Source organism: Neophocaena asiaeorientalis, unplaced genomic scaffold (assembly GCF_003031525.2).
Source record: "Neophocaena asiaeorientalis asiaeorientalis breed wild unplaced genomic scaffold, Neophocaena_asiaeorientalis_V1.1 scaffold40, whole genome shotgun sequence".
NCBI lineage: Eukaryota > Metazoa > Chordata > Mammalia > Artiodactyla > Phocoenidae > Neophocaena > Neophocaena asiaeorientalis.
The window spans coordinates 14,176,723-14,201,481 of record NW_020185335.1 but is presented as its reverse complement, the minus strand read 5'-3'; the positions used below and the strand labels follow the sequence as shown (position 1 = coordinate 14,201,481).

Sequence of the window (24,759 nt, the reverse complement as noted above, 5' to 3'; positions counted from 1 at the left end):
GAGTTGGAAGATAAATCCAAGGAAACCTTTCAGAAACTAGAACAAAAAGAGGTGGGCAAAGTAGTGAGAAATAGTGAGAAGAAAATTAGAGTCATTCATGAGTCATCCAGAAGGCCCCAAATCTATAAATTAGTAGTTCCAGAAAGCAAGGAAGGAAAATTACCAAAGATATAAGATGGGAAAGAATTGGAGGATGTGAGCATCCAGGCTGAAGGGGCTCACAGACACCCTGCACGACGGAGGAAAGATTCTCATACAAAGTCATGAGAAACTTCAGAACCTCAGTGAGCAAACATCCCAAATGCTTCCAGAGAAGACAGACTTCACACGAAGGACTGAGAGTCAGCAGGGCATGAGACCTCTTGACAGCAACACCGAGACCTAGACCTCAGTGGGAAATGACCCCCACCCAAATTCTGAACAAAAATGATTTTCAATCTAGAATTACATATACAACCAACTTATCAAGTCATTAAGCCACAAAAACTATCTATCTTCCATGCATCCTTTCTCAGGAAGCTACTGCAGGATGTACTCCACCAAAATGAGGGAGAAAATCACAGAAGAGGAAAGACATGGCGGTGGGGGGGGTTGTCCAACAAACATGACGTGGCGAAGGGAATTTCCAGGAGCAATGTTATATATGTTTACACAAAAATGCCACGGACTTGAACTGTGAGGGTCCGCTTATACATGGATTTTTTCCATAGTAAAGACTACAGTACTACATGACTCATGGTTGAATCCACAGATGTATCCACAGATACAGTAGAACCGCACATACTCAGGGCTGACTATCAATTACACATGGATTTTCAAATGTGTGGAGGGTCGGAGCCCCTAATCCCAACACCGATCAAGGGTCAACTGTATATATCTTCCAGCAAACACTGAAGGAAAATATATAAATCTAAAAAACGTGTATATACTGTATATATAGAGAGAGAATCTGGTGGATGTTTCATGCAAAACGCAGCATTGAGAGATATTTTTCTGGGCATTTGGAAGTTGAGCAACGAATTAACCACTGTTTTAAAGAAAACTATGTATTTGAAAAAATGAGGCGATTACTAACTCAAGCTGCACGTGAAAAGTATCAATACATGCGTGTATACAGAATCAGTGCATTGCTTGCCTCAATACCCCAGTCTTTTAATAATGAGAGCTATGGATTTAATAGAATTGACCTAACAATGCTGGAATGGTTAAGAAAGGGAAGAGAAAGGTGGTTCTAAAAGACAGAATCTTCACCTACCATAGTAGGGAGTCAGTACATAACAGCTAAAAGTGATCGTAAACCAAGAAAGCAGTAAGTACAGATGTAGAAACTTGGAGTTAAGTGTCTGGAGACACAGCTGAAGGAGTTTAAAGTTGTAGTTCTGGAAGCAGTAGAGGGAGGGGGCTTTATTCTAAACACTGCTGTTTTTAGCATTAATTGACATCTTAAACTGTGGGCACATCATCTTGATAAAAATTAAAATTTTTCAAGAGGGATGGGAAGAAAGACTTTCATGAGAAAAGTCTCACAATAGTGACGTTATGCTTGCTTTTCCAGCTGTAGAAACTAAGACTCAGGATTTGTGCCTCATGGGGGCCGGGATCCGAACCTGGGTGTTGGGGGAAAGCCCTGCTCCTCACAGAGGACACTGGCCTGGTAGGTGCCCAGCCCGAGTGTTTAGCAGGTTGGTGGGAAAGCCAGAAAGGGGGCCCAAGTGGCAGGTCGGTGGCCTTCTTGGGGGGACGGAGGGGGCAAGCTTCCCTGAGAAGGCATCAGACATGTCAGACTGGAGGCAGGAAAGTGACCGGAGAGGCCATGAGCATCGCATGCAGACGATGGCCATTGCCACGCTGAGACCAGGTCACCAGCCAGGAAGCCACCCCAAGGCCGGGAGGGGTCGAGAGCAAAAATAGACACCACGGAGACCAGCAAACACGGGCCCCACGTTCATCCTTGTGCTGCCCAGAGGGGAGGGGATTCAGGCGCGGCTGGCCTCAAACCAGGGAGCCACCCAGGTGTGCCCACCTCCACGGTGCGGGCAGGGGGTCCCCAATGGCTGGGGAAGGACCAGACTCAAGAAACAAGCTCAACCAGCACCCTAGGCCGTGCCCACCTGGCCGACTTCACGCCAGCATTGCTCCTTCTGCTTTCCTCACCCGTTCATCCTGGGAAGGTTTAGCGGGGTTGTTTTGTTTTGTTTTTTTAAGTTTAGACGTTATAGCTTTAGGTTCACAGAAAAATTGAGTGCAAGTACAGACACACATGAGTGCGGTGCATCTGTTACAGTCGATCAGCCAATACTGATACATCATCACTCCTGGTGTCGCCCATCCTGTGATTTTGGACAAACGTAACGACCTGAACCTACCATTACCGTGTCACACAGAATAGTTTCACTGCCCTAAAAATCCTCTGCACTCCACCTATTCATCCTTCCTTCCCCCAACCCCTGGCAACCAGTGTTCTTTGACTGTCTCCATCGTTCTGCTTTCTCCAGAAAGTCACAGAGTTGGACTCATACGGTATGAAGCCTTTTCAGGCTGGCTTCTCTGACTGTCGTACGCACTTAAGGCCTCCGCGTCTTCTGTGGACCTGAACCATACTGTGTCATCCACTCCTACTCCAGAGCATCTTTGTTGCTTAAGTTTTGGTGATTATGAATAAAGGGAAGGTCTTTTCCACATCAGAAAAAAAAAAAAAAAGAAAAGAGATGGACCTAATTTCCGAAGAATGAACCCTGTTAAGTTTACCTTGAGAATTTCCCCACACTGGCTGCCTTCTCAGTTGCAGGCCACCCGGAAAACCTTCCAGGGCAGCCCAGTCAGAAGCCACGGCCACGGTGTCCAGGGACACCATCGGCTGACATCTGCTGAGCTCTCACCATCCACGGAGGGCCAGGAGCTGTCATCACAACAGGGGGCTCAGAGAGGTAAGGCGACTTGTCCAAGGCCACACGGCAGGAAGGGGCGAAGATCTGAACCTCCCCACTCAGCTGTCCCCAGAACTGGAAGGAGCCACGGGGATGTGCGGGCCAGCCCCAATGCCCCCTGTTCCCCACCAGAGGAGAGGCCCACACCTGGCACCGTCGGCTGACGCGTGCACATCGAGGATGAGTCAGAGAAGTGGCTGGTCTGTAGACCCCGAGTCAGCGTCCTCTCCCCTGGGAGCCTGGCCCCCTCTGAGCTGCACTCCCTGAGGAGACCCCCTCTGCTCGCCTGTCGCCCTGACCTCCTGGGGATGGCAGAGGCTCCTCTCCCCCCTGCCAAGTGCTCATGGCAGGTCCAAGCCAGTCAGTTCCCACAGAGAGCCCATGAGGGAGACGCTGTACCCATTTTACAGGCAGAAAAACAGGCGCGACACGGTTAAGTCACTTGCCCAAAGCCCTGACGGAGGCGGCTCAGCTAGGACCCCCGCCGTGTGCCAGATTCCCAGGCCCACTGCCCACCGAAAAACAGAGGGGTCAGCATCGAAGAACACAGCCTGCAGTTCCAACTACACCAGGTCCCTCTGGACCGGGGGTCCTCACTCAGAATAGCAGGATGACTCATCCTGAAGGAGGGTCCCTTCAGGACGCAGCTCTGCACCCGACACCCAGGAGCTGGCCCCGGGCGTCAGGAGAACCCTGGGTTTCGCGCAGGGGAGGCCGGCTGCTGCTTCGGACGCCACTGACAACAAGCACTGTCTTCTCTGTGGTGTGAATGGTTTCAAGGTGCAGGCTCTGGAGACCCGGGCATCCCTGACTCCAGCTTCCAAGTTTCAGCCCCATACCCTGTCGGGCCTCAGTGAGCAGGGACCACCCTTGTTCACCCTTCATGCCCCTCCCTCTGGGCCTGAACAGGGGAGACAGGAATAGAACGCAGGGTTCCCAATCCCGCCATCCGGGGAGCACCCTTCCCGGACCCGTGCTCCCCTCTCTGGTCACCCAGCAGGCACTGAGGCTCAGCTGCCCGAGGCCCGCAGGGCTGGCCTCTCACAGGTCAGGGGTTCATGGACGTAACTGTGAGGTGGGGCAGCAAGGGGTACAGGGCAGGGATGGGAGGAAGAATCGAGGGAGCCCCCTCACGGGAGAGGGTCCTTGACCAGAGTGGCCGGAAGTCAGGCAGGTCTGAGCTCGGATCCTGGACAGGTGACCTGACCCGAGCCTCTACTTCCCTATCTGCAAAATGGGGGTCAAAGTTACTTCTCTCTCGGAGCCACAGAAGAGGAGAACAGCGTTGGGGTGAAGAGCCAGGAGCTGGGGTCAGACCGACACTGCACTGCCCTCAGAGCTGGCCCGAGTCACCTAACTTTGCTGGGTCTCCGTGTCCCCTGCTGTGATGAGTGACAGTGACAATACCCACCCCATGGGATGCTCGTGGAGAGCAAGAGCATTCACACTTGCACAGCACCTCAGGATCGTGCAGGGCGCGTGGCAGGCGCTGCGTCAAGTACGCCACATCAGAAGCCGCGATAGTCTAGCCCGTGACCAGGCGGAGGACCTGGGGGGCCGCAATGGACACGGGTGGCCATGGCTGCTCTGTGCTGCAGCTCTCCGGCAGCATCAGCGTCACTTGGGACCTTGATGAGATGCAGATTCTTGGGCTCCCCCGGGCCCAACTCTGGGGGTGGGCGGACCACCGGGGCTGTAACGCCCTCCAGGTGACTCAGATGCCACTCGAGATCAAGAACCCAGGTTGTCCTGTTAGAACCACCTGCAGGACCTTGAAAACTAGTAACTGACACCCAGTCCACCCAGAGACAACGATTCAGTGGGTCAGAGGCAAGACCTGAGCAGCAGAGGATTTTAAAAGCTCACAGGTGATTCTTATTTCAGGACCAACAATCGTTTTCTTTCTTATGTTATGTTTTTTGAGGACCAACGATCTTGTTGCTGAAAATCTGCCCCATGGTCAAGCTCCCAGCTTCACCCCAGGCAGCAGCCTCTGTCTCACACTCTCCGGGGAGCCCCGCCGGCTCTTCCCAGGGCAGGCGCTCTATACACACACACCAAACACGCCAGGAAGGCGGCCCAGGCCGCAGGCCGAGCACCCAGATTAAGGTGGAGGATTTGGGGGCTTCCCTGGTGGCACAGTGGTTGAGAGTCCGCCTGTCGATGCAGGGGACATGGGTTCGTGCCCCAGTCCGGGAAGATCCCACATGCTGCGGAGCGGCTAGGCCCGTGAGCCATGGCCGCTGAGCCTGCGCGTCCGGAGCCTGTGCTCCGCAACGGGAGAGGCCACAGCAGTGAGAGGCCCGCGTACCGCAAAAAAAAACACAAAAAAACAAAACAAAAAAAAAAATGGAGGATTTGGGCTCAGGTGGGTCACCGAGCTCTCTGAGATGTGACATGAGCTATGAGCCGTTATCACAGGAAAACACTAACACCCACAACCGCACGCAGGGGTTCCACACCACCGGCCCGCCTGGGCCCCAGTGAGACCCCCCCACAGGCCCCACTTCCTGGAGCGCAGGACCCCCGGGGGGGAGAGGGGATGGCTGAGGCCCGCGTGGGGCTCCTGCTGCAGGGGGACAGGCAGAGGGAGCAACAGGGGTGGGCAGGACACCTGCCGCACCCTGGGTTCAAGTCCAGCTCCACCACCACTAAGCCATGAGGCCAGGCAAGTTATTTATCTGCAGCTTCCACGCCTGTAAAATGGGGATAAAATAGCTCCTAACACGCTGGGCTGCAGCTCCTAACCGACCGGGTACCAGCACCGGGAGCAGCTTGTGAGCTCTTTTATCCCCGAGGAGGCCGCCCAGGTGCGTGTTATAGCTCCACGGAGGCCACCGAGGTGCCTGACGTGTCCCCACGCAGCCCTTCCCCCAGGTGCCTGATGCATCCCCATGGAGCCCCTGCCCAGGTGCCTGATCCACCCTCAGGTCTCTGCCATCTCCTCACAGACATCCTCCCCTCCTGTCCACCCTCTCTGAGAAGAAGGAGAGCATGCTTGGGGACCAGCTGGCCCTGCACCGCCTCTTTTTCCAAAGCCCTGAAACACAGACAGCAGGACTGCTGGTCACTCTCTGCTCTGAGAACCTCCTCGGGACCCCTCCCACCTCCCCCGAGCGCCCGCTTCCCGCGGCGTGGGGACACCCCCCTACTGTAAATGACTGTTTATCTACCAGGTACCTTCCGAGTGCCAGGGGCTGAGGGTACAGAGAGCAAAGAACCTCCCGAACCTGAGATGTAGGGGGACAGAGAGACACTAGGTGAACCCCACCATGAAGGAAACTAGAGTAGCGCTTGGTGGGGAGGGGCAGGAACGTGGGCAGGGCCACCTGCAGGGGGCGAAACTGAGCAGGTCCTGTGCCCTGCACAGACGGTGTGCTTGAGAAATTAGGAGTTTCTCCAAACATAGACTTCACCGCGTCCAGGAATAAATCCCCAGGTTTGGGTGAGGGGTAGAGGGCCTGTAAGGACATCTCAACTTCCAGAAGATTCTTTAAAAAGAAGCTGAATGGAAATGTAAAATGGTGCAGACATTCTGGAAAACAGCCCAGCAGTTCCTCAGTTAAACCTAGAGGCCCCGCCTGACCCAGCAATTCCACTCCTCGGTTTATACCCCAAAATGCAAAGAACGAAATGAAAACACACGTCCATACACAAACCTGTACACGAATGTTCACAGCAAAAGGGGGGAACAAAAGGGGGAAACAAGCCAAAGGTCCATCAATGGATGATGGATAAACCAAATATGGTCCATCCGTAGGCTGGAACATTATTGTCTTAATATTCACATGGCACATAGTCAAGCTACAACATGGATGAACCTTGAAAACGTTACAGGGAGTGAAAGAAGCCAGACAGTGCAGGATTCCGTCTGCATGAAATGTCCACGACGGACAGATCCATAAGACAGAATGGAGGGGATGACGGGGCTTCTTTTTGAGGTGATGAAAATGTTCTAAAATTGACTGGTGATGGCGCACAGCTCTGTGAATAAACTAGAAATCACGGAACTGTATGCTTTAAATGAGTGAATTGTATGGCATGTGAACTGCACCTCAAACTATTAAAAATAGAGCCTCGGCTTAGTGGAGCCCCTGCAGTCTGAGTGGGCCTGGGGGTGAGGTGGGCCCACCCTTCCTTTGCCCTGGGGGGGGGTCTGGGGGTCTCTGCCCACTCCTGACTGACATCACAGCTACCCTGACCACCCCAGTGGGGACACCTCCACTTCCTGTGAAGCCCAGAAACAATCCCCCTGATTACTGGGCTCCATGGGGACCCCACAGATGAGGACTTCCCAGAAAGCCTGCTCTGCAGCCAGGGGGCACCGCACAGCTGGGGAGTGCTTCCAAGCTGTGCCCTGAACCTCCACAGGGCACCCCCAAGTCCACCCACAGGCCCCAGTGGCCCAGGGGGTGGAGAAGGCTCCCGTCAGGACTCCACCCAGGACACGGAGGAGGAGACTCTGATTTCAGACATGACATTTGCTCCCAAAGGGCGGGGCCGGTGCAGGGGCCCCCCAACCTGGGGTCTGCGGACTCCCAGGGGTAGGACAGACTTGGGGATCATGAGGGAAGAAATTACATCCTTATATTCACCAGCCTCCACCTGGGATTGAGGCAGGCAGCAAACCACGGCGCCGTTCGCCAAACCCGTGACCCTGTCACCCATGGAAACGGCACGTCCAGTGAGGGTGGCTGCAAACGCCCTGGGACAGCGTTACACCCAGGCCTGCCGGCCCCAGAGCTGAGGATGAAGCTCACACCCACCCTGCCGGATGCCAGAGCGGTCAGCCGAGGGGTGGACCAGGCCCAGGACACACCATGCCAGGGCCCCACGCTGCCCCTGCGGCCCCCACGGACGCAGCTCCAAGCTGTGCTGGGCCCAGTGGGGGGACAGCTGGCCCCGCACCCCGCCGCCCCAGGGTAAGGAGGGACATCGCGGGCTCCACAGGCGTCTCTGGAGAGAGCGGCTCTGAGAAGGGACCCGGAGCGCAGAGGGAGGAGCCCTGCACCGCCCAGGAGGACTCAATGTTCAGGGGGCCTGGGGCGGGACAGGCCTCGGGCCAAACCGTGTCCCCCAGCCCCACCCCGACTCCTGGTCAGCCCCAGGGCTGCAGCTGGGTTGGGCATCTCCAGGCGGGCTCTGAGAGAGGGTGGGGACCCTGACTCTCTCTGGGTGCCCCCAGCAAGCCCTCACCTGGCTCCTTCAGGTCCCAGCACCCCGTGCCTCAGGGAACCTGGCCAGACTGCACCCCGATCGCTCCCGCCTAAGGCCCACGCTCCTTCTAGGCCCTGCACGGTCCCCGGCCACACAGGCAGGAGGGCCTGCGGCCATGGCAGACAGGCCCCTGAGGTTGGGTTTTCCAGAAACTTCCCTCAGCCATCGCCCAGGGTCCTCAAGGCACGGCGGCCAGAACGGCGGCTCTGAGGGCAGAAGGCGGCTGGGAGAGGCGGTCCGATGGTGTCAAGACCTGAGGGGCTCCCATCCCTCCCCCAGAGGCCCCCGGACACCTGGGCACTGGCCTGACTCCCGGCCAGCCAGGCTATGCTGTCCTTCCGTTGGACGTAAACAGGACCTCAGACGAGGCTGCTCTGACCACCACGGAGTGACACAGGTCACCCGGCCACCCACACAGCGCCAAACCCTCAAGGAGGCCAAGGCACCCTTCATCATTTCAGCTCCATCCTCGCCTCCCTCCGGAGATGAGTCAGACCCCCATCAGAGGACTGTCCCCCTTTCCGACAGCACCCACTCCAGGGTGAACCCCCTTCCTCAGACCCTCCCCAAACGGCCCACCCAAAGCCCACTCCCACAGCAGGCTCTTTCTAACACCCTCTCGCTCCAGGGCTCCCCATTGTTCCAAGCAAGTGCTCCTGGGGGGCTGGCCTCTACGCCCTGAGGGAGTTCTGGGCGTTTCCACAGGAACTGCTCCCTGCTGGCCACTGTGGGTGGGCGGGGAGGCTTGGAGGCACAGGTCTGCCTTCCCCAGGGCGGGGGCGGGTGCTGAGGGAACTCAGAAGCCCCCAGGCTGACCGTGCAGCCTGACTGGCTCCGGCTCAGAATCAGCCCTGACAACCCTCCCGCGGCTTGCTGAGCAGTGGGCTTGGGCCTGGGCCGCTCCTGCAGGACGATGCAGGGGGCGTCTCCAAGCAGATGGAGAGCTGTCCCCAGGCGGGGGGTCCTGCTCCATGGGCAGCTGAGGCAGACCCGCATTTTCATCTCAGGACTTTGGCCAAACTGAGAGCAGCTCAAGTGGGATCAAGCCCTGGGCTGCCGGGTGGTTGTGCAGCAGTGCTGGGCATCACCTAGAGACCCCCGTGCCCTGGGGACCCAGATCTACTTAGCGCCCCTCAGTGTCCCGAGACAGGGGCACACGGCTGCCCACTGAGGCAGGGATTCCTGCCTGGGGCACAGCAACAGCCGGGGTGGCCCTGCTCTGGGTGGGTTTGGGCTGCTCTGGGCTAGAGGACAGCCATCCTCAGGGGCTGCTGCTGGGACTTTATGGGAAGGTATGTGGAAGGGGCTGGGCTCTGGGCTTAGAAACAAGGGGCGAAGTGAGAAATAACACACGTGTGCCCCTGACAGCAGGAAGGGCTCATTCTCCCTCCCCTCCCCTCCATAACCCACCCCCAACTCTGTCTCTTCCTCCCCAGCCCTGCCTCTCCCCGTCCCTGTCTCTGTCTCTCTCCCTCCACTGTCTCTGTCTCTGTCTCTATCCCCTGCCCCCTTCCCTCCCTCTCCGTCTCTCCACTAACACTCCTGTCCTTTCCTCCTCCTGCCTGGCCTCGAGCTAGCAGGACACTCTGCGCCTGTCGATTCACGGTCACTGTCAACATGGCAGCCTGGATCCAGCCCCGAGAAAACCCGGACTTCTGCTATATTTCTGCCGCATTCTCTCTGGGACCCACGATTAATTTCTTCCACATTGAGCCCTGCACCGTGGACACAGGTGCCGTCCGGGCAGCGTGGCACACCAGGGCCCAGGGAGACTCCGGCCCAGCTGTTGCCTGGGACCTGTGTCCCCGGTGGGTTACCTCCTGGCTCTTGTTTCTCCTGACAATCAGGTTGGTTCTGTGCAGACCGAAAGGGTCAGGCCGTGGCCCCACGGCCGTGCTTCCGGGGCGGCCCTGTTCCCTCTGCCTCTGGGTGCTTAAAAATGCTCCTCCTGGTGTGCTTCGGACACCCGCCTCACTCCTGCCATCCTCGGGTCTCTGCGGGAAAGTCACTCCCCTAGAAGGCTGTCCCGGATGCCCCAGACACCCGCCAGCGCCCCTGTTAGCATGCGCCCAGCTTCCTCCATCCCGTCAGTGTTAAATGTAAAGGATTCACTGACACGGTGCCCAGCCTGTACAAATGGACACACCACCCTGGGGCTCTTGGTTCCCCGCTCTCCCTGGGGCCAACTCATTGCCCGGCACAGTCCGTGCTCAATAAATACCTGTGTGGGTCCCAGCTTCCCTGCAGATACCACTGCTGTTCTCTCGCTGCTGGTAAAACAGACCCTAAATGCAGCCCATCAAAGCCACCTCGCTGAGAACTGGACAGGACCACCTGGCCGCTTAGCCGGTGGGCTGAGGTCCCGACGTTTACTGAGCCCCTGTCTGGCACCGTGCTAGGGACTCTGGGGGCAAGAGGAAGGCACCCACGATTTATTTCAAGGAATCCACCATCCAATGGGGGGGCAGCATGCCAACGGGCACCCTGGGGGTGGCTAGGACTCAGGCGCTGCACTTTAAGTCACCGTGGTTATCTACAATACACAGAAAAGCTTTAGAACTCAACAGTAAGAGGGCAAGAAACACAATCTTGAAGTGGGCAAGGACCTGAACAGACATTTCTCCAGAAGCACACGAATGGCCAAGAAGCGCGTGAAAAGATCCCCAATATCACTGGTTATTCGGGAAACGCAAATTGAAACCGCAGTGAGATACTACTTCACACCCACCAGGATGGCGACAATCAAAAAGGCAGATAATAACAGGTGTGGAGAGGACGTGGAAAAACTGGAGCCCTCACACCCTGTTGATGGGAACGTAAAACGGTGCAGCCGCTCTGGAAAAGAGGGCGGCAGCTCCTCAAAAGGTGAGACACAAGAGTCACAAGATGACCTGGCAATTCCACTTGCGGGTATTCACCCAAGAGGATGGAAAACATATTTCCACACGAAACCGCGTCCACGAATGTTCACAGCAGCACTATTCACGAGCCAAAAGGTGGAACCACCCCAAATGTCCATCAGTGAATGGATGGATAAACAAGCTGAGCTCCATCCACACAGTGGAGTGTTATTCAGTCTTAAAAACGAATGAAGTTCTGATACATGGGACGTGGATGAACCTTGAAGACACCGCATAAAAGAAGCCAGACACAGAAGCCCACATAGTGTAGGATTTCATCTGTTTGACATGTCCAGAACAGGCAAATCCAGAGACAGAGAGCAGGTTAGTGGTTGCCAAGGGCGGGTTTTTTGAGTGACTGCTTCACGCATAACGAGGTTTCTCTTGTGGGTGACAAAAAAGAAAGTTCTAAAATGAGGGTGTGGTGATAGCCGCACAGCCTGTGAACTTCGAAAAGCGGTGAATTGTACACTTTAAAAGGACGGCTTTTATGTAAATTACGTCTCAGTGAAACAATACCATTTGTCTTCTCTCACGGTGCAGGCTTGATACCACCTCTAGGATGTAACAAGGATAGGAGGGGACAACGGGGAGTGTAGAAGCGGGACTATCAGCCATCACTGGTGTCTGTAGATGGTTTACAACAGTAATACTAGCTTATTTATGGAGCATCTGTGCATACCAGGCGCCAGCTCAGAAATCCCTGCCTGGGCTCGCATACAACATTCAGGACGCCCCACGCAGGCTCGTAACCAAGGATCTGGGGTCTGAACTCAGCCCTGTGCTGTGTGATTCTGTGGCTTCCAGAACCCAAATCTCCCACGTGACTTTGACAAGTCACTCTATCCCCTGGCCTTGGTTTCCTCGTCTGTAAAATGGGCATAGTAACTGTGTGGGCCTGGCCTCACGGGGTGTGGGGCAATCAGATTTCCTAACGGACAAAAATGGTGGCCACGTGGCCGGGACAAGTGAGGACTGGGTCCCCATCCCGTCTCTGCTCCTGCTGACCCATCCCCACCCCCGGGCCTGTCTCTACCCTCCTCCCTTCCCTGTCCCCCTCCTCAGCCGATTCTGAGCCCTGGGGCCCCTCCAGGGACAACCTCTCTCCTGCCTTTTGCTACCAACTCCCAGAGTATGATACCCCACTGAGATCCGGACTCACAACCTCCACCACAGCCTCACCATCCTCACCTGGCTCCACACCCACCCCTCCCCCAGGGGCCCCTGTGTCCCCGGTGCCTGGGTGCTGACCGTCCCGGACTCTGCCCGCCTGCTCTGCTCACCTCTGAGCTCTCAGGGTTCTGGTTCTCCCCAGCCCACTGTCACCACCTGGAGCCAGGCCATCATCCCTTCCCCCTAGACACCTGCACCGCCTCCCAGGGTCCCCCAGCTTCCTCTCCGGCCCCCCTCTCCTTCCCCACCTGGCAGCCAGAGTCATTATCCAAACACAATCGTACAACTGCCACACGGCCCAGCAAACGTACTCCTGGGCATTTATCCCAGAGAAATGAAGACTCAGGTTCACACAGAGCCTCTACGTCAAAGTTAGCAGCGGCGGGTATTCCCAACAGCCCCACGCGGGAACTATCCCAGACGCCCCGGACGGTGACGGGGCAGCGCCCCATCCGCTCTGCGGGGCACGGTGAGCAGTAAAAGGAACCGACCGTCGACGGGAACAAGGGCCTGGACGGGCTCCAGAGAAGCACGGCAAGCGGCAAAGGTGCTCCCAGAGGCTACATTTGTAGAACACCGTTGAAATGAGAAATGGAGCGCAGATCAGTGGTTGCCGGAGGCTGAGGAGACACGGGGGTGAGGGGTGAGGGGGGAGTGGGTGTGGCCATAAAAGGAGGACCGCGGGTCCCTGTGGCGATGGGATATTCTGCATCGGACGGCATCAACGTTGGCATTTGGGCTATAACACTGTACTAGAGTTTTGCAAGATGTTACCCTTGGGGCGGACACGGTGGAGGGCTCGGGGATGTCCCTGTATTATTCTTACAACTGGACGTGAATCTACAATTATCTGGAAACAAAACGTTTAATTACAAAAGGACAAACATCAGATCGCGTTGCTGTCCTGCTTAAACCTTTCAGAGCCCTTCCTGGCCTCTGGACAAAATCTAACGTCCTTCCCATGGCCCGGAAGCTGTGCTCAGACCCCTTACCCTCTGCCCTCACTCTGCTGCAGCCCACGCCTCTGCCTCTGGGCCTTTGCACGTGTTGTTCTCCCCACCTGTTCGTTCTCCCACTCTCCACACGGCTGCCCCTTCACATCCTCAGCTCTCTGCTGGTGTGTCATTCATGCATCGTCCAACCATGGTCCCCCGAGCTTCCCCCTGCCGCAGGTGCTGCGGCCGTACCGGGGGCCGCAGTCAGGAACCTGACAGACGGGCCTCTGCCCTCTAGATCGTGGAGGCCACGGGAGCCAGCGCACAGGCGTGTGTGCACACGGAGCGCCCAGAGGGGACAGCAGAGGGGCGCCACACACCGTCCTCACCGAAGTCGACTTCAACCACTGCGGCTACGTCTCTGAACTCAGCAGTAAGCAACCCAATGGCCAGGGGTGGGGCTGTGAAAAGGCCATGCACACAGGTTGGCTGCACGGCCCACAGCCCCTTGGCTTGGCTCCTACAACCAGCCTCCGACAAAGCCTGCCCGGGTTTGTGACACCAGCCTACCAGGTAACATCCCGCCTCGTACTCCTGGGAGGGGTCCCCTGGCCACCCTTGGTTCCTGAAACCCTCCCCCATTGACCTGCCCACAGTGTGGCTGCCACCCACCCCCACCTGGAAATGCCTCCCCTCCTCCCATCTGCCGTCCTCAGCCCTGATGCAGAAGCTGGCTCGCGGGGTGGGAGGGACAGGTGCTTCTCAAGGCGTGGTCCCTGGGACTGCCTGTGTCAGATAGCCCCACTGCAGGCCCCTGGGCTCTCCCCTGGGAGCCTGTCCAGGTGGCCGGGGTTAGGCGATCAGCCCAGAGACTGCAAGGTCAGCCCTGTTTCAGCATTTCCCGTCTCCACTGCCTGCCTGAGCCTCAGCTCCCCACCTGTAAAACGGGGGAGTCATGCTTCTCTCACAGGGAGACACACGAAAGAAGCCTGAGCAGCTCCCCAGCTCAAGGCCAGACACTCGCCAGGCCTGAGAGTAACAGCAGTGAGCTGGGGGGAGAGGGATGGGAGGACGGTCAGAGCGTCAGATGCTGGCTGCAAGGGCGGACCCAGGAGTCCTCCAGGAGAAGCTACCGAGCACCCTCACAGGAGAGGAGGGACAGGGAGAGGCCCACTGCCCGCTCCAGGCCTCCGCCTTGGACTCCGCAGGCCCTGCTCCCACTTCCCACTGGCTGTGGGATCTCGGCCCATTTGGACATCCGTGGAGGATGGAAGGGCTCTTATCCAGGGTCCATGGAGAAGTCTCAGGGAATCTTCGACCCCCAGAGGTGCCCGGAAAACATCGCATGAGTACAGGTACTTGCCTGCCACCTGGGAGAGGACCACAGCTTCCAAATGCTCTCAGAGGGGTCTGGGAGACCCCACAAGTTTATGCATGGCTGGGCAAAGGCCCAGCAAAGGCTCAGGTTCAGAAGACTGTGTCATCTTTCCCTTTCTCTGCTTCACTGTTAGACCTTGGACTCCTCTGGGCCTCAGCTTCCTCAACAGTAAGGTATGGGGTGGGGTTGGGGGTGGGCGCTGAAATGATTGCTCCATTGGGAAATGCCATCGCTCGGTGCCACGGGCGGCTCTGGGCCAGCCGAGGCCCACTGCCCCCGGCTGTGCGACCTCGTCAAGCCACGGAACCCACCACGCTTCACTTTCTCATCATCCCTTAAATGACAGCACATGCTTTACCCTAAAGCACTGATTTAAGGACTAAAAGAAGTAACATCTATGGTAAGTGCACAGCCCAGTACTTGGGACAAAGTGGATGTTAAAAACAGTGATTATCCTTCTTCCAAAGGAATCTCCTGGCTTTAGGATTCTAGTTAACATGTATGCACCTCGGAGCACGTTCAAACCGAAGCCTGTAGGGCATTGTAGTGGGTTGAAGAGTGTCCCCCAAAAGATATGTCCATGTCCTAAACCCTGGTACCTGGGAATGTGCCCTTATTTAGAAAAAGGGTCTCTGCAGATTCGATGAACTTAAAGTTCTTGAGATGAGATCATGCTGGAATTTTGGCTGGGCCTGAAATCCAATGAGAGGCATCCTTACAAGAAACAAAGGGGAGGGACTTCCCTGGTGGCGCAGTGGGTAAGACTCCGTGCTCCCAATGCAGGGGGCCCGGGTTCGATCCCCGGTCAGGGAACTAAATCCCACACGCGTGCCACAACTAGGAGTTTGCATGCCACAACTGAGGAGCCCACGTGCCACAACTAGGGAGCTGGCGAGCTGCAACTAAGGAGCCCTGGAGCTGCAACTAAGGAGCCCACCTGCCACAACTAAGACGTAGTGCAACCAAATAGATATTAAAAAAAGAAACAAAGTGGAGACACAGACACAGAGGAGGAAGCCACTGCTGACAGAGCAGAAACGTAACAGCACTTACATGTGGTGCTTGGGAACGCTACAGTCTCTTTCATTTTCATGAGCCACTTGGCCCAGAGTTTTAAAAAACTCTGTCCAGAGCAGCGACTCTCAGCCCTGCCTGCTTTTATCCCATACCCAAGCCAGATGCCACTGTCCAAGATCCTGGCTGGAGCAGTGCTGGGTGGAACCCAGACGGGTCCCTCCCTGGAACTGTCCCAGTGGTTCCGACATGTGGCTGAGGCTGCTCTGGGCAAGAGGCCGTCAACCTGAGACACATGTCAGAATCACCTGGACTCTCTGAAGAAGAATCTCAGCACTCAGGCCACACCCAGACCACCTTGTCAGCATGTGTGGGTGGGGCCCAGGCACTAGCATTTCCCAAAGGACCCAAGATGACTCCGTGAGCAGCCAAGATTGGGACAAGTGTGCTAAAATGGAGCCGCCCACATGAGAACCACCCGGGCGTCCTGCAAGCATGTGGATTCTAACCCTGCAGGTCTGCGGGTGCCTGAGATTCTGCATTTCTAACAGTCTCCAGGGATAATTATCCTTGGTGGTCCCACTGTGCAGCCAGGGTTAAGCGGTGCCGCCCAGCACTGTGGTTCTAAAGGTGGGGTCCTCGGACCAGCAGCAGCAGCATCGACTGAAACTTGTAAGAAATGTAAATTCTTGGGCGACACCTCAGACCCAGAAATTCAGCAGGGGGCCAGCAATGAACTCTCACACACACTCACGTGTGGGACGCACTGGCCCGAGTAACAGACAGTGGCAGGACAGCACCAGCAGTGGAGACTGCCCCTCGATTCGTTCAGAGGTCTCCAAAAGCACCAGGGAGCCCTCCCTGCATTCCAATCAACACCTCTGACATTCCCGCGAAGGTGGGAGATGGAAATGGAAGAAACTGTTATGACTCCGTCGCAGAGATGAGAAAACCGAGGCCGAGAAGAAGCCTCCTTCAAAGTCAGCAACTTCAGCCCTGGGGTACCAGCCACTCTGCCCGCCGTCACTCAGACACAGCTCAGGGGCCCCTCCAGGGACGCCTCTGCTGCTCACTCAAGGACACACACGTCTCTCCCTCCCCTTCTCAGAACTCTCACCTGTGGTCCTTCCATTTGGGATGCCCAAAGTCTGGCATAAGAAACCCGTAATTATTTTACATAGTTTAGTTTTGCATACAGGCTACGTATTCTCTTGGTAAAAGTCATGTCCTCCTGTTTCTTGTGTTTTATTTTATTTTTATTTTTTTTGCGGTACACGGGCCTCCCACTGTTGTGGCCTCTCCCTGTTGTGGCCTCTCCCGTTGTGGAGCACAGGCTCCGGACGCGCAGGCTCAGCAGCCGTGGCTCACGGGCCCAGCCGCTCCGCGGCACGTGGGATCTTCCCGGACCGGGGCACGAACCCGCGTCCCCTGCCTCGGCAGGCGGACTCTCAACCGCTGCGCCACCAGGGAAGCCCCTAGACTGCATTTCTGTCTCCTACCCCCACCAAACCATACGTTGAAATCCTAACTCCCAAAGTGACGGAGTTAGGAGGTACAGGCTTTGGGAGCTGATTAGGTCATGAGGGTGGAGCCCTCGTGATGGGATCAGTGCCTTTATGAAAGAGACCCCACAGAGCTCCTTTGTCCCTCCCCTCAGGTAAGGACACAGAGAAGGTGGCAGTCTGCAACCCAGAAGGCCCTCACCAAACACCAAATCTGCCAGGGCCTTGATCTGGGACTTCTCAGCCTCCAGAACTGTGAGAAATGAATGTTGTTGTTTAAAACCCCCCAACCCCTGCCCCGTCCATGGTATTCCGTTACAGCAGCCCAAATGAACTAAGACACAGAGTCAGGCTCAGCAAAGACTGCCAGGTGGATTCATCAAAAGTGGACCTGAGCTTTTCAGTCTTTATGGCTTGAATACTGTAGGAACTAGTAAATGCTTCTCAATGAATGAATGAATCAAACTGAGGAAAAGGGATCTTTAGAAAGTGTGCAGATGAAAGGGTACTTATTTTTCTGCACGTCTTTCCTAGCACTTTACAACGAAAGCTGCTCATTAGACAGTGCTCCAAAAATGTCTTCTGGGGCTACCCTGGTGGCGCAGTGGTTGAGAGTCCACCTGCCGATGCAGGGGACGCGGGTTCGTGCCCCGGTCCGGGAAGATCCCACGTGCCGCGGAGCGGCTGGGCCCGTGAGCCACGGCCGCGGAGCCGGCGCGTCGGGAGCCTGGGCTCCACAACGGCAGAGGCCACAACAGTGAGAGGCCTGCGAACCGCAAAAAAAAAAAAAAGTCTTCTGGCCATGAATGCCTTGCAGCATTAGGACATTATCTCTATTATGCGCTCTATTCAACACCATCCACCTGACTCACGTAAGGCACTGTCAGTCTCTATAAGCAACCAGAGCTGATAACAAAACAAAACCGACAAGGGAATTATAATGGCAATGCTTTAAAGAGCTTTAAAATTCCCCTTTAACTGTCTACATCCAGTTCTAAGTTCTTGCAACATGGATGTGTGAAATGATGACAGTGGGTGAAATCACGAAACACTACTACATTTGCACAGTTGATCCATTCCACAAGTATTTATTGAGTGACAACTGCATGTTGGCACTACTTTAGTTACTGGACATTCAACAGTGACCGGCACAGACACACAGCCCTTCCTGCATGACTCTTACACTCCACACCAGCGCTGTCCAACAGGACTTTGTGTGATGACAGAAATGTTCTGTCTCCGCACTGTCCAGGGTGGTGGTCACGAGTCACAGGTGGCACTTGAGCGCTTGCAATGTGGCTTAGTGTGACGGAAGCGCCGAGTCTCTAAACTTCATTTCATTGTAATTAATTTAAATTCAAATTCAAATAGCCACATACAGATTGGGCAGGGTTGGTGTAGATGACTAATCCGTTGATGCCCGTTTAAAGAGAACAGAAGCAAAACAGTCTTTCATCCGCTGCTACAGACAAAATCGTTCCTTTGCTGCCTTTGGTGTGCCCTTTTTTTTTTTTTTTTGCCACACTGCGTGGCATGCGGGATCTTAGTTCTCTGACCAGGCGTCGAACCCATGCCCCCTGCAGTGGAAGCACGAAGTCTTACCCACTGGACAGCCAGGGATGTCCCTGGTGTGCACCTATAACCCCTGTACACCCACAGGAACTGAGCACACACAACCCAAGGCAGAAATAAACCTCAGGTTTTATTTCCATGAGTCCTAATAAAGGATCCCACCCCAAAGCTGCCTCCCCTAACTGGGAAATGCTCTCTTGGTTCACCAGGAGACATCTAGAAGGCACTCAACTTTTTCAGAAAAGACTGAAAGGATTGGGGTGAAAAACAAACACCCCCAGTTGTGGTGTTTCATGGATCACAGAACCCACACACTGAAAGAGCGGGAGCAGGAAGACTTCTGGTGGCCAAGTGTGGAGGGGTCAGGGCCGGTACTGGCGAGAGGAACTAGAGCAAGGCGGGCTCCCTGGCAGCCCAGGCAGTTTGCGGGGGGTGCTCTCCAAGGTGCTGAAGGGACAGCTCCTCTCCGGAATGATGGGAGAGCCGGTCCCTTCCTCCAGTCCACAGAGCCTGTTCGGCGGGGCCAGGACCCCTTGCAGTGCCACCTTCATTGACCACGTGACCTTTCACAAGCCAGGAAACTACAAATTGGGGAGTGGCTAATCCAAGAAGGGATGGACCACGGCGGAAAATTCAAGCAAACATAATCCTCTCTTCCAGGGCTCACAAATCTAATCTCTTGCTGACATTTAAGGACCTAAGGAATGTTTTATACAGAATTATCAGCTCATGCTTGATAGCTAGCTGTCTTTCAAGCTGTGGAGGCCTGGCAGAAGATGAGGAAGAAACAGTCTTGAAGAGAAAGGGCAGACGTTCCTGGCCCACCCCCTACTGCCACCATCACCATTTTCCCCCAGGGGCGTCCTCTCTCCACGGCATCCTCAGGGAAGATGGGCGCACGGCCCCCTCTCCCCGGGTTTGCTGCGCGAACTGTTAGCGTCAGCGAGGGCTACGCACTAGCCAGCCGGCGGAGGGCTATCTTCGAGGGTGCTGATACTTAGCTCCTCGCCAGCCCAGTTAGGCTTCCTAATATAAAGCTCGTTACATCGCCCCGGGGCGGTGCTGGATGTGGGGAGTTTTCAGCTACACTCCTTTCTCAGCTATTATTGGCAACAAAGAACTAGTTATTTGCTTTCCCCTCTCCTTTCACCTCATGGAGACTTTTCCCTCCCCAAAGGGGCTGAAAGGCTCTCCGAGGAGATGCTTTTATCTCCAATTGCCTTTTGTTTCTGAAATGAGTTCCTATTGGCATAATACCCGTGTCTATGGACCTGCTTCCTCCTAAACTGAGCATTTGGATTAAAAAAAAAAAAAACAGTTTACTTTTCACATATTCCTGGCCAAGCACCGAAAACACGACCAGTGGTCACTGACTTTGGATGAGGGTTCTTCCCTCTTCAAGGGGGCATTAACTGCCTAAATATGTATTTAAAGTGGAAACAAAGCCGCAAGTCATCTGTATCTGAGCCCTGCTCCGCGGCTGGCACCCTCCCTTTACAGGGAGAGCTGCTTCTCAGGAGCTGGAGCTGGGAGGGATCTGGAGTACCTGGCAATCGAACAAAGCTGGAGGATGCACATGGCTGTGTTTTGGAAGACAGGGTGGAAACCATCTCTGGGTGACAGGTGTACTGCGTGTGCGCGCAGGCACCGGGGAATCTGAATTTTGACTGTGGGCGTGTGTGATTCGTGTGTGGGCTGAGGGATCTGGGCCGGTGAACGGAATCTGTAACTGAGGGGGAGCGGCCGGGTGTATGCAATGACTCATATCTTTCGGGCTGTGGGAGGGTTTTATTTGTGGGGGGGGGGTAACTTTTGGTCCGTGGGATCCTGTGTGCATGGCACCCAGCAGGAAATATTTACCTGTACAGCAAAGCAGGGGTCCAGCGAGCAGAGAAGAGGGCCTGGGTGTGGTGTCTGCCCATGTACATCTGCCTACAACTCCTCTGCTGCACCCAGAGGAAAACGGGTACGGAGGAAGAGGAAGGAACAAGGAGGTAGCTTTGCATGAGGGAGTTTAGAGACAGGTGTTCCACACAGGAGCACGGGATCTGGAACCACTGCCCCGAGCGTGAATCCTGGTGCCGCCCAGCGTTCACCAGCCGACTCACCTGGCTCCTCTGAGACTCAGCTTCCCAATGTGGGAAATGGGAGGACGGAGAAAACCAAGCCCGGAGAGGTACAGGAATTGAGTGCTGTAATTATACATACACTAGCCCCATGCTCGGCACACAGTAAGTGCTGAACATTGCCATTTGTCATCATTTTCATTACCATCATCGTCACGCCTGGCTGTTGGTTCTAATAATGATCATTGTAAGTGACATTCATCGCACATGAGCTGTAACGATAAAACAGTGTTAAATAATAACGAATGCTGACTCTGTTCCTGGCATTGACGTGTACACCGCCTCAATTAATCTCCACCTACTTTACAGTTATTATCAACCCTTTGTACAGCTTCAGAAACAGAAGCTCAGAGAAGTTAAGGAACTTGCCCAAGGTCACAGAGCACAGCAAAGGCACCCCCGGGATTCAAGCCCAACGGATGCCAGCCCCACAGCATGTGCTCTTGCCACCCTGGGCCCTCAGGCCTCGCCGTCAATGCGGGGTCACCTGACAGACAGTGAAGGCCACTCAGCTCACTTTAGTGAGCAATGCGTGCCTTGCGCCCGGGGGAGGAGGAACCTGGAGGAGGGGGAGTTGGCAGAAGTGTCCCCAGCTGAAATGGATTCCATACCAATTCCAGCTAAATGTAGACTACATTTGCCGTTGGTGCATTATTCATGAAAATCACCACTTCCCCAAGTCAGCACTGGGAGCTGGGCTGAAGTTCGGGAGCTCTGCTGATGCCTGCCCAACATTCCCACTCCTTGTGCAAAGGAGAAGTAGGATTGGAGTCAGGACCGTGAACTCATTAAGGCTCTCCTTGCCCTCTCCGAAACATGGCCCACCCCCGCCCACCAGCTGACTTGGGAGCAGGCGAGGAGGCCCACCGTTCTGTTCTGGCAGATTACGACACCCCACGTTGGCTCTGCTCACCCCACGCGCTGCTTGAGGGCAAACATTCTCAACAGTCCCCTCCTTCCTAATGAGGAGCAGGGACCACGTTCCAGAAAAGTGGCCCCAGATGTCTGGGCCTGATTATTCCGGGCCAGAAAGGTCAATTCGACTTTCCATCATGCCCTGTTGCCAACCAAAAGGCAGCGGTCGGCCGGGTGCCCTGCATCTGTGTGCCTGCCTCGGCTGGCATACAGGTGGTGTGATGTGAGGAAAGAGGGCCCCACCCTGGACAGATCAGGGGTTCAAACCCTCGACTCTGCCACCAAAGGCTGGGGGTTCTATCCTGTCTCGGGGGCTCCGGGGCCTCCCTGGCTGTCTGTGATGGATATGACCCTTGCCCCTCCAACGTGTGAGACTCAAGCGAGACGGTGCAGACGGAAGTGCTTTAGGGAGTGGACACGGTGTAGCCGGTTGAATGGCGGGTAGAGACCCAAGGATGTCCACCCAACGACAGCAAAGGAGAAGTAGGAGGAGGAGGAGAAGTAGGAGGAGGCAGCACTCCTCACAACGACACATCTGCTCCTACGCTCACGCCCAGCCACAGAATCAGACCCTCCCCTCCCAGCCTTCACAGCGAAATTACCACCCTTCCCTCTGAAATGGAAGTTCCGTGAGGGCACAGCTTTCCGTCTACTGTTTTCCCAGAGCCCCGACCACCTGCTCAGAGTAGGCACTCAGTAGATGTCTGTGGAACAGAGCATAGAATTCTGTGGGCCACTGAAGATTTCCGGGGAAGGTGGGCTGGCTGGGGTGCTGGACCTCACTCTCAGACACTCTGCTGAGCTCCAGAGGGACCGGGGCTCTTCTCTCCCCAGGCTCCAGTCTCTAGGCGCAGGCACAGCTGGGAGCACCTCTGGAGGGACGGATCTGCCTAGCGGCCAGACAGAGCCCCTGGGTAACAACGGTCCCCGGGTTCCCAAAGAGCCCAGCTGGGAGCGCCAAGCTGCTCGGCCGCCCACCTCAGCCACCCACATCTGCGCCTGGGCCTTGCCGTGCCTGCGCGTGTGCGCGCGCGCACACACACACACACGCACGCACACACACACACACGCGCGCACACACACACACGCGCGCACACACACACACACACGCGGCCTAGAACCCAGGGAGGGCCGTCTGCTCAGCCTGCCCCAGCGCCCCAGGGTCAGGGAAGCTCTCCAACCCACTCCAGGAAAACAACAACAGCACAGAAGAGGCCGCCTGGGACGGGGCGCCACGGCTTTGACAAGCAAGAGCGTTATATAAGTAACTGCCCCCCACGCCTCCTCCCCTCGGGCGAATAACGAACCCTGCCTCTCGGCTGTATAAGCCAAAGTAATAATTACTCTCCAGCCCTCCGTCACTTGTGGATGTGGCCGCGGAGCAGGTGTTTAACTCGGAGGCAGCGAGCAGGAGACCACACGTACGCTCGTGATTTCTGTGCCGAAGCACCCAAGTCCCCGCTGGGCCCCACTGCTTTCCCAGGCATGCATGCCTGAAAAATTACTGGGGAGCCATGGAGCCACTTCTGGGGATGAGCTCCTAGGTGGGGGAGGGAGCCTCTGGAGAGCAGGCTCGTTTGGGGTCTGGCTTGCAGAAACAGTAAATGCTCCACGCCTCTCAGACGCCCCGAGGAGTGGACACCGGACCGTCTGGGACGGGGGGGCGGGGGGACAGCCGCAAAGCTGGCCAGGGCTCCCTGCACAGAAACCATCTTACAGCCGTGGCGGCGGGTGGGCAGGCGGGCAGCGCGCTGGCTTCCAGCCGGGAATGTGGTGGCATCTTAGAATGAAGGCACAGAGCACCCCTAAACTAATGGTGAAAATGATTCAGCCACTGAAAGGCGAGCTTCCTGGGCTCGCGCTAAACAGATGGGCCTCCCTCCCTCCCTCCCCTCAGCAGCCTGCTCCGGCAGTGCTAGCCCGCGTCCAACCACCTAGAAGTTTATTGCCTTGTTGTGATGGTTTGGGTTTGCAGCCCCCGCCTCTAGCTCTCCCAGCCACTCTCTTTCCATTGGCTTGGGTTGATCAGGACTAAGGGAGGCCCGTCGGCACCGCAGGAAAACAAGCAGCAGAGCTGGGGCCTGACTCCCAGAGGCCGACACCCAGGGAGCTTTGCCAACAAGGGGAGGGGGCCCTCTCCCAGCCCCCCTGCGCCCTTGCTGGGTACCGGAGGAGGCCGCGGGCCCAGTCTGGCCTTTCCGGCCTCCTCTTGGACGATGCACTGACACTGCTCAGCTCCGCGGCTCCCGGGCCTGGCACTGCTCCTGGAAAGCCCCCAACACCCTTCAGCTAGCACAGGGGCACTGTCCCCCGCCAGGCAGTGGGGCAACCTGTAGCCAAGGCCGCTGTGGCCTCCAGGGAGCCCCAGGAAATGCCCCAGGTGCCCACGGCCCTCTGGAGGGAAAAGCTGGACTTCCCCAGAGATAAACAGAAGAGGCAAGAGAAGACGGTCCCTCCTCCGCCAGCCCCCGCGCGCCCAGCGCACCTACCTCCATCGGAGTAGGTCTCGGTGCCGTAGCCGTCCTGCAGCCCGTTGCTCCAGGTCCCTTCGTACTTGGCCCCGTTGCCCGTGCACTCCCGCACCCCGTAGCGCCCCTTAAATCCGTGCGTCCACTCGCCCTTGTACACCCACTTCCCCTTGCTCTCCAGGCCGATGCCGTGGCGCTTGCCCTGCGCCCAAGTGCCCTGGTACGTGTTGCCGCTGGGCCAGGTGTAGACGCCCAGTACCTCGAAGCCGTGGCTCCACGAGCCGGTGTATTCGCCTTGGCCCTTGGGGCCGGTGCAGACGCCATGGCCGTGCGCCTTGCCGTCCTCCCAGCCTCCACAGTAGGACCCTCCATCGTCAAAATTAAACCTACCCCCACTGGACATGCATGTAACTCGGTTTGCAAATCCCGCAAACGGTGAAAAAAAAAAAAAAAGGCGATCAACAAACCGGAGTCTTGGTTGGCTGGCTGGCTGGTTTTGTTTTGCTTTTTTTTTTTTTTTTTAAAGGAAGAATGGAGAAAGCAAAAAACACAGCGAGCAGGTCCCGGTCGGCGGGCGGCCGCGGCGCCGGCTTCGGTGGAATTTAAGTCAATTGGGGGCGATTATTCATTTT

General features: G+C 56.2%; 1 protein-coding gene across 2 annotated transcripts in view; it reads right to left on the bottom strand.

The window, feature by feature from the left end:
• The window catches only part of JPH3 (junctophilin 3), a 152,134-nt gene that overhangs the window by 54,365 nt on the left and 73,010 nt on the right, over nt 1-24,759 (bottom strand). Inside the window, exon 1 of one of the 2 annotated variants that reach the window (XM_024735530.1) lies at nt 24,149-24,530. The exons of the other annotated variant lie outside the window; for it this stretch is intronic. Within the exon in view, the coding sequence (XP_024591298.1) occupies nt 24,149-24,530 (382 nt within the window). Of the gene's footprint in view, nt 1-24,148; nt 24,531-24,759 lie in introns of those variants that run through there. 2 annotated transcript variants of the gene reach the window in all.